This window comes from Oncorhynchus mykiss, chromosome 18, assembly GCF_013265735.2.
Source record: "Oncorhynchus mykiss isolate Arlee chromosome 18, USDA_OmykA_1.1, whole genome shotgun sequence".
NCBI classification, from domain to species: domain Eukaryota; kingdom Metazoa; phylum Chordata; class Actinopteri; order Salmoniformes; family Salmonidae; genus Oncorhynchus; species Oncorhynchus mykiss.
The window spans coordinates 19,944,051-19,954,358 of NC_048582.1; the positions used below are offsets into that span (position 1 = coordinate 19,944,051).

Consider the following 10,308-nt stretch of genomic DNA (forward strand, 5'->3'; position numbering starts at 1 on the left):
TGTCTGCATTGCCAATGGCTTAGAGATGGGTTCAGGCCATACTCAGTTGTTACGTAATGAATTGCTGAAGCACAAGAATAGAACGCATATAAAAAGTCTCAACTGGTGAAATATTGCTGTCTTTGAGAGGTAAGACATGGCATGTTGTGCCGGGACATGACGTCCATGCTGCAGCAGCAATAGGAAGTAGTCTCTCTCTCCCAGCAGCGCTGTGAGGTTCTGTTCTGTTCTGTGTTTATTTGCAGAGCCTAGGCAGCAGGGATATGGCCCTGTGTTCAGGGGGGCGGGTAATGATAACATGATGGTTCAAAGTAACAGTCTCTCTCTCACACACACACACACACACACACACACACACACATATATATATATATATATATATATATATATATATATATATATATATATATATATATATATATATATATATATCTCTCTCTCTCAAGGGAAAAAAAGTAACATCCTTTTTTCAGGACCCTGTCTTTCAAAGATCATTTGTAAAAATCCAAGTAACTTCACAGATCTTCATTTGTAAAGGGTTTAAACACGGTTTTCCATGCTTGTTCAATGAACCATAAACAATTAATGAACATGCACCTGTGGAATGGTCATTAAGACACTAACAGCTTACAGACAATTAAGTTATGAAAACTTAGGACACTAAAGAGGCCTTTCTACTGACTGAAAAACACCAAAAGAAAGATGCCCAGGTTCCCTGCTCATCTGCGTGAACATGCCTTAGGCATGCAGCAAGGAGGCATGAGGACTGCAGATGTGGCCAGGGCAATACATTGCAATGTCTGTACTGTGAGACGCCTAAGACGGCGCTACAGGGAGACAGGACGGACAGCTGATCATCCTCACAGTGGCAGACCACATGTAACAACACCTGCACAGGATCTGTACATCCGACCATCACACCTGCGGGACAGGTACAGGATGGCAACAGCAACTGCCCGAGTTACACCAGGAACGCACAATCCCTCCATCAGTGTTCAAACTGTCTGCAATAGGCTGAGAGAGGCTGGACTGAGGGCTTGTAGGCCTGTTGTAAGGCAGGTCCTCACCAGACATCACCGGCAACAACATCACCTATGGGCACAAACCCACTGTCGCTGGACAAGACAGGACTGGCAAAACGTGCTCTTCACTGACTAGGCACGGTTTTGTCTCACCAGGGGTGGTGATTGGATTTGCGTTTATCGTCGAAGGAATGAGCGTTACACCGAGACCTGTACTCTGGAGCGGGATCGATTTGGAGGTGGAGGGTCCGTCATGGTCTGGGGCGGTGTGTCACAGCATCATCAGACTGAGCTTGTTGTCATTTCAGGCAATCTCAACGCTATGCGTTTTACAGGGAAGACATCCTCCTCCCTCATGTGGTACCCTTCCTGCAGGCTCATCCTGACATGACCCTCCAGCATGACAATGCCACCAGCCATACTGCTCGTTCTGTGTGTGATTTCCTGCGAGACAGGAATGTCCGTGTTCTGCCATGGCCAGCGAGGAGCCCGGATCTCAATCCAATTGCGCACGTCTGGGACGTGTTGGATCGGAGGGCTAGGGCCATTCCCCCCCCCCCCCAGAAATGTCTGGGAACTTGCAGGTGCCTTGGTGGAAGTGTGGGGTAACATCTCACAGCAAGTCTGGTGCAGTCCATGTGGAGGAGATGCACTGCAGTACTTAATGCAGCTGTTGGCCACACCAGATACTGACTGTTACTTTTGATTTTGACCCCCCCTTTGTTCAGGGACACATTATTCCATTTCTGTTAGTCACATGTCTGTAGAACTTGTTCAGTTTATGTCTCAGTTGTTGAATCTTGTTATATTTATACACATTTTTACACATGTTAAGTTTGCTGAAAATAAACGCAGTTGACAGTGAGAGGACGTTTCTTTTTTTGCTGTGTGTGTGTGTGTCACCCCCATCTTCTCCCCTCAGTGTCAGACCTTGCAGTGTCTGGTTTCCCTGTTTTTATCGATTGTGTATATATCTTTTTTTCACGGTTTATTCATTTTATGTTATTGATATTTTTTTATAGTCGTGGATTTTATTAGCTGATTATTAGCTCAATTATTAAAAAAAAAAACTTCTATGTCCAGGTTCCAAGTAAATCTCAAATTCTCCTTATTCTTTGTCTTTGTGTGCGCAGTATTCAGCGGGCAGCATTGGCCATCATAGAGAACTACTACAGAGACTTCTCTGTCCACAACCCGGCCCTGCTCACCGCCTCGAAGTCCCGGGCTGCTAAGCACCTGGCCGGCCTCAAGGTGTATAATGTGGATGGTGAGTTCCCCACAACCCCCGCTACCGGTAAGTGCATGGAGACTCCTTGGGTTTATCTATACATGTTCTCTTATCTGTCCTTTGGGCTTGATGTTTGACTCTCTCCTCTTCTCGGTTGCTCTCTAACACCCAGAGGCCTTTAAAGCCAAACTGAAAGCTTACCTTTTGGACAGTAAGTTCAGTAGTTCTATAGAATAACTCTCACTAAAACCCTGCATCTCTGAGCACTGGCTGGACTCACTGACGAACCCGCCTCTCTCTCACTGGAGACCAGTGAGAGACCCTTGCACACCACTTTAATCGGCATGCCTCATTGGTTTAGAGACACTGCTGTGAAATGATTTAACTCACTTGTGTAGGCCACACCCAAAGCATGTGATGTCACTTTCGACGTTGACCTAGTGACTATTTATCGCTGCATCTATTTACTAATGTTATACATTTTCACTTTTAGCTGAACATCTGCTTTGACTGTTTCTGATATGGAATAATACTTTTTTGAATTTGTAAAGTCAGCTCTGGGCAAGAGTGAAATCTAATAGGATATCTGGAGAGAGGGAAACTAAATAAATGCGTTTGTTTGAACATGTTTAGTTTTGAAGTGAAGATGCATCATGACTACTTCATGAGTACTCACAAGAAATCTCCTGTGTTCCCCAAAAGTGTACCCCACCTCCACCCCCACACCCCCCTTGTTCTCTCGTTCATTTTTTTCTCTCTCTCTCTCTGGCTCTTGCTCTCTTCCTCTCTCTGGTTCTTGCTCTCTTCCTCTCTCTGGCTCTTGCTCTCTTCCTCCCTCTGGCTCTCTTCCTCTCTCTGGCTCTCTTCCTCCCTCTGGCTCTCTTCCTCTCTCTGGTTCTCTCTGGCTCTTGCTCTCTTCCTCCCTCTTGCTCTCTTCCTCCCTCTGGCTCTTGCTCTCTTCCTCCCTCTATTCTATCTCTGCCCTCCTCCTCTCCATATCCCTCCCTCTACCCTCCAGTAGTGCTCAGAGATGAGACAGCCAGCAGTGTTAAAACAATAGCTATACTGCCCACTCTGTCGCTCTCCTCTCGTTCTCCTCATTGAGGAGCTGGTCTCTGGGGAGTGTCATCACAGTAACTGCAGCAGGGACAGTAACATGGGGAAGTCTGGGAGAGAGACTGTCCTCCCTCCATTATCCATGACCAAGGTCCATCACCTAACCACTAAGCATGGTAGAGGCTGTTAGAACACACACTTCAGATGAGTTGGCAGGGGACATGGCTTTGAGTCATGATACTCATAGACAGCCACCCTTAATTCCCAATGTTTAGCTTTTCAGTACTATATTTTATGAAATGCACATGTACAGACCCACAGGGCTCTCGCCTTTATATCAAGCAAACTGTGTTATTTTGTTCACCAGGTATTTCTTCTTCATGGTATTAACCCCCCAACAAAAAAATCTCTCTTTCGGGTTGGTAAGTTGACAGGTTCATGACCTGACTGGCTGTGCAAACATGGTTGCCGTTTCTCAGACTGGAGAAATAGGGCATGGATATATAATGGAATTCTCCCGTCCCGAACCCCCAGCCTACCCTACATTTAATACTGCAGCAGCTCCAGCCCTCTCTTAGCCCCTATTAACATGAGCCGTCGCTCTCTTGCATATTAACACTCTCATAATGACATGCGCCTGACATTCAACTTTTGAAGTTGTCCTGGGAAGTTTATTAAGACGGACACTCAGCACCACCCAAAGACACAGAGAGGCAGAGTAGCAGAGAACCCGGAATAACTGAATGTTAAACAGTGGATGCGTGGGTGTGGTGGTTTGAACATGCTTTTTCAACTATACAGATTTTTGTTGATGACTACAGTGTTCCGTCCTTTATGATTTTAGGTTTTACTACTATTCAAAGATGCAAAGAAGTGTTTTAAAACAAATAAAAACTTTTTTTAGAAGTGTCTATATGTCTGTCTTAGGCTGAGTATAGGGCGTGTTTGTTAGTGTGTGAGATATCTTGACACTCTGACTTTGCAAGATTCCGTATCAATACAAATAATGAACACCTGTATTAAGCTAACATCCCTCTGTTGTCTGCCTCCCTAGGCCCTGGGAACAACGCAGCGACCGGATTGGCCCACTCCCAGTCTCGGGCTATGATTGCCGCTGCTGCCCGCCGCCGAGACACCAATCACAACGAGCTGTACTACGAGGAGGCGGAGCACGAGAGACGCGTCCGTAAACGCAAGGCCCGGTGAGAGACAGGTTTGGGGGGGGTGGGGGGGTGGGGGGGGGGGGTTTGGCTGTTTGATAAATGAATGGAAGGACATATGGGGATTGTTTTGGTACGTATTTGGTGGTAAAGGAGCCGTTTGGACTTACCAACCAAACGGATACTAAAGTATGTCTCCTCTCTTTGGTTTGATATTAGATTACGTTTACATTTGAATCACTGAACAGACACTCTTATCCAGAGCAACTTGTAATTAGTGCATTCATCTTAAGATAGCTGGTGGAGAGACAGTTGTAGTAAGAACGTTTACCCTAAATAAAGTACCAGTAAAAATGGACACACCTACTCATTCAATGGGTTTTTCTTTATTTGTACTATTTTCTACATTGTATGATAGTAGTGAAGACATCTAAACTATGAAATAACACACATGGAATAATGTAGTAACCAAAGAAGTGTTAAACAAATCAACATTTATTCTAGATTCTTCAAAGTAGTAACCTATGCCTTGATGACAGCTTTGCACACTCTTGGCATTCTCTCAACCAGCTTCAGCTGGAATGCTTTTCGAACAGTCTTGAAGGAGTTCCCACATATGCTGAGCAGTTGTTGGCTGATTTTCCTTCACTCTGCGGTCCAATTCATCCCAAACCATCTCAATTAGGTTGAGTCCAGGTCATCTGATGCAGCACTCTATCACGCTCCTTCTTGATCAAATAGTCCTTACACAGCTTGGAGGTGTGTTGGGTCATTGTCCTGTTGAAAACAAATTATAGTCCCACTAAGCGTTAACCAGATGGGATTGCATATCGCTGCAGAATGCTGTGGTATGAATGCTGATTAAGTGTGCCTTGAATTCTAAATAAATCACAGACAGTGTCACCAGCAACGCACCATCACAACACCACCTCCATGCTTTACGATCGGAACCACACATGCGGAGTTCACCTACACTGCGTTTCACAAAGACACAGCGGTTTGAACCAAAAATCTCAAATTTGGACTCATCAGATCAAAGGACAGATTTTCACCGGTCTAATGTCTATTGCTCGTGTTTCTTGACCCAAGCAAGTCTCCTCTTCTTATTGGTGTCCTTTAGTAGTGGTCTCTTTGCAGCAATTTGACCATGAAGGCCTGTTCACGCAGTTTCCTCTGAACAGTGGATGTTGAGAAGCATCTGTTACTTGAACTCTGTGAAGCATTTATTTGGGCTGCAATTTCTGAGGCTTGTAACTCTATAATGAACTTATCCTCTGCAGCAGAGGTAACTCTGGGTCTTCCTTTCCTGTGGCGGTCCTCATAAGAGCCAGTTTTATTGTAGCGCTTGATGGTTTTTGCGACTGCATGTGATGAAACTTTCAAAGTTCTTGACATTTTCCGGATTGACTGACTGACCATGTCTTAAAGTAATGATGGACTGTCGTTTCTCTTTGCTTATTGGAGTCGTTCTTGTCATAATATGGACTCGGTCTTTTACCAAATAGGGCTGTCTTCTATATACCACCCCTACCTTGTCACAACACAACTGATTGGATCAAACACATTAAGAAGGAAAGAAATTCCACAAATGAACTTTAAACAAGGCACACCTGTTAATTGAAATGCATTCCAGGTGACTACCTCATGAAGCTGGTTGAGAGAATGCCAAGAGTGTGCAAAGCTGTCAATAAGGCGACGGGTTGCTACTTTGAAGAATCTAAAATATATTTGGATTTGTTTAACACTTTTGGTTACTACATGATTCCAGATGTGTTATTTCATAGTTTTGATGTCTTTACTATTATTCTACAATGTGGAAAATGGTCTAAATAAATAAAAACCCTTGAATGAGTAGGTGTGTCCAAACTTTAAACTGGTACTGTAGTTATCAGCTAATTCGGTGCTGGTAGGAAAAGACAAGTACAGGTATTTTTTAAATTTCTATATTATTTTTGATGTATTACTCCTATGCCATGTAAAGCCTTTTTAGATGCTTCCAAAGCCGCTGTAGTAGAAGTAAACACTCCATCATATGTGCTGAACAACCACATTGTGCCCTCCTAGACTGGTGGTGGCGGTAGAGGAGGCCTTCACACACATCAAGCGTATGCAGGAGGAGGAGCAGAAGAAAGCCCCCGGCGACGTGATGGACCCGCGCGAGGCTGCCCAGGCCATCTTCCCCTCCATGGCCCGCTCTCTGCAGAAGTACCTCCGTACCACCAGGCAGCAGCACTGCCACAGCATGGAAAGCATCCAGCAGCACCTGGCCTTCTGCATCACCAACAACATGACGCCCAAGGTGACCAAGTGTTCTCATCAGTGGAGGCTGGTGGGAGGAGAAATCGGAGGACGAGCGGATTGTAGTGGCTGGAATGGAATCGTTTGGTATTCCATTCCAGCCATTATAATGAGCCCATCCACCAACTTAAGGTGACATCACCCACTGGTTTTGACCAACTCCTTTGAGTGGCACCTTACTTGTACAGTAGTAACAAATAATGATGTTATCGGGAAAGTGCTAACTCCTCTCCTCATAGGCCTTCCTGGAGAGTTACCTGACCCCCGGGCCCACCCTGCAGTACGGCCGCGAACGCTGGCTGGCCCGGCAGTGGACTCTGGTCAGCGAGGCGTCGGTCACCAGCGGCCTCAAGGAGGGCGCCATCTTCCTCCTCAAGTGCATAGACTTCAGCCTGGTGGTGACTACCAAAAGGATCCCCTACATCCAGCTTTCAGAGGAGTTCATCGACCCCAAGTCGCACAAGTTCGTCCTGCGGCTACAGTCAGAGACCTCTGTGTAGAACTGGACAACTGTTTTTACCACCACACACCTTTTTTTTGTTTTCAAAATGGTTTTATTTTAGGTTTGCGGTTTTATTTGAGGATTTTTTTATATATTATATATGAATATATGTTACACACCCATTGGAAAATATTGTCCTTTTTATCTATGGTTTACCTGGTTTGAGTTAATATAAAAAAAATATATACACCGGTGATGAATTTGACTTGTCTTGCATGCACACACACACACACAGAAGATTGAACTGAACTCTGTGGAGATGGATCTATAGATGAACAATGTGTGCACACAACTGCATATGTGTCAATGTCTATGAACACCGTTGTTCCACCTCTGAAAGACTGATGCCGAGCTCAAGACGAGGAATTGTTTTAATTCCATGGCTCAAGAGGGGGACATCTCACCGAGGAGTCAAATGACACTACTGTTGCTATGGACATTGCTTCATTCCCCCTCAGCCAAACCACTACAGATGGTGAACTGCCACTATTTAACTTCTGGACAAAATGTATCTTTTAACACAACCGTCTCAGGCCTGTCTGCTGTTCTGAAACTATAGCTACTTAATTTACTTTTTTTTTTTTTTGCGTTACATGCACATGTTCTCTACAACTGTATATTGATTATGTATAAACACATTGTGATATAATGTTGTTTAAGTCTGTGTACTGGGTCAATCTCCATCCCATTTCCTTATATCCCGATCTGTGGATTTACAGAGTAAGACATGAATATCAGTAGCCTTCGTTGTTAAACAAAACCCTTGTTTTAGCTGTTTTATAGGTGATTGTTAAATAGATATTCAAATTCAATGCCCATTTATATGATTAACCCCAAGGCTGAAGGCCTTAAATCCCCAAGGGATCTTGCTAAAATATTTTTAGGCCTCAAAGTGTGTACTGTAGTACGGCTTATGCGTACAGCAGCACGTTCCCAGGTGCAATGTCGCAATACAACAGCATGTTATACTGCAGTACATCTTGTCCACAAGCCAGCTCTCTCTCTCTGTAACAGAAGGTTATTCTGTACTATGTTATGTTATAAGTACTGCTGTCAACATGGGGGCTCAGAATGGTCCATCCATATCCCAAATGAACAGATACCAATATACACTCATGGCTGGTTTGTAAAGCAGAGCTCTTCAAATGTTTAAAACCCATAGTCGCCCATATTAGGAATCCCATAGGATCCTGATTGCTGATGTAACTCAATATTTCCAGCTTCTGTAATGGATTTTGGAGATGTGCTGCTGTCTCGTTCCACTTTTCAATTTTAAATGGGACGTTCACACTTCCCAGCTTAGTCATATTTTGATAATGAGTCCATTTAGGACCTTATATTTGTTGAAACTTGACAGCTACTTTTTTTTATAAAGCAACACATGCCCCGCATATATCTCTTCTCAGGGTTCAGGCTTTCACATCTATCACACTTACTTTGCAAGATAGAGCACTCCGCGAGAGAAAATGCACAGATACAACTAATGTATGACACTGATTTGGACCACAGCGCAGAACGCAGAACTCTATTCTGCAGCTATTACCATGTAAGGTCTAAGTGGTTAATTAAGCTAATCGCCTCTTGAGATGGTGAGTACGGTACTAGGGGGTGAAGAGGAGCCTCCCTTGTAACTCACCCGTCTGGTTAGTCTTCTATTACCATGTCATCAAGCGAGATATCATGTTGAGCCGTGAATCTGGGGACCTGATAGCTTTGAGGATGAACATAAAAATCCCTAATGACATCAGAATCCTATATTCTCCCCTAGTGAATGTAGGTGGCAGATTGAGATCCATCCAGGATGAGTTGCTTCAGAGGTGATCAGGATCCTATCTACGTAAAACCTCATAAATCCCCATGTAGAATGGACTTCTGGCTTGTAGAGGTCCTCAACGGTATTACAGCTCTGCGTGTCATTCCTAAAAAACCAAACTGCCCGTCAGCGCCACCTGGCAGACAAACCAGAAGGTGTCAGACTTTGGTCTGGCAAGGGGTTACTGTTGATGGGTGCCGACACATTTTCACACATTCACAAACAAACGCATGATGCCCGTGTCCAGTTATAGACAAACCATTTTTAACGATTAGCATGTGGCTCATAAAAGCCACTTGGAAATGCAACTCTATGTTTTCTCGTCATGAAAACAAACATATTTTTATACTTATAGCACGGAGTCTTTTGTACCCATAATTGATGGACTTTGTATGAACCCCAACTCCTGTGACTGTGCCTCTTGTCTTTACACTGTATGTATTTATGTAGCCATTCCCTTATCACATGCTCAGCGATCCCTGTATTGACTGCATGTTGACGTTTATTGGGATTAGTCTTGCCTTGGAGGCAGAACTGAGCGATTTCCACTAGATGTGCCAGCGGAAAAGTCCAAATTTGCTGTATGGCAAAAATTCATGAAAACAAAAATGTGCTTTTTTGTTCTTAAAGGTTAGTGTTCGCGGTGTGGTTACGAGCAGGACTTTCCGGCTGTGCCAGGTTGTGACCACTCTGTAGAGCTGCCTCCAGTACACGAGTCTTCCCAATAAATGCTAACCTGCGTATTGACCTCTGTCATGTTTTGCTGGCCTGGTCACAGATCTGTTTGTGCTGTTACTGCCAGGTTCTGCTAACCTGGCAGTAACTGATCTGCGACCAGGCTAAAGGTTAGCCAGGTTGCACCCATACTGTAGAACTCTGCTTGTTACTGACCTGACATCGCATTGTAACCAATGTGTCAATTTCACTATACAACAGGCATTTGTGTAAAATAAACATTTGTATGAACATTCGTTAACTGGCTCTAAGAAAGACTTTTTCAAGCATTCCATTGAAATGATATTTTTTGAGGACCATACAACTGTATCCTAAGCATGTCTGTGGTCCTGTGGTGGTTATAGGTAACACATTGAGTGCCATTGGTACTAAGAAATCACTTGTATTGACTGTCACCCAGGCATAGGAAGTGAAATGACCATGACTTGTTGCCTCTTCTGTGAAGGCTCAATGAGGAGCTGTCAGTGTGTGTAATTGTCTAGACTCGAGTTCCA

General features: G+C 44.1%; 1 protein-coding gene across 4 annotated transcripts in view; it reads left to right on the forward strand.

The window, feature by feature from the left end:
- LOC110495772 (vang-like protein 1) overlaps positions 1-10,049 on the forward strand; it is a 45,497-nt gene extending 35,448 nt beyond the window's left edge. For 3 of the 4 annotated variants that reach the window (XM_021571190.2, XM_036952228.1, XM_021571191.2), the window contains exons 6-9: positions 2,156-2,316; positions 4,361-4,508; positions 6,531-6,765; positions 7,004-10,049. In XM_021571190.2, coding sequence (XP_021426865.2) covers positions 2,156-2,316; positions 4,361-4,508; positions 6,531-6,765; positions 7,004-7,264 — 805 coding nt within the window. In that variant the 3' untranslated portion in view covers positions 7,265-10,049. The remainder of the gene's footprint in view (positions 1-2,155; positions 2,317-4,360; positions 4,509-6,530; positions 6,766-7,003) is intronic. The other variant, XM_021571192.2, reaches the window with a different exon arrangement.
- Positions 10,050-10,308: the final 259 nt, after the last annotated feature.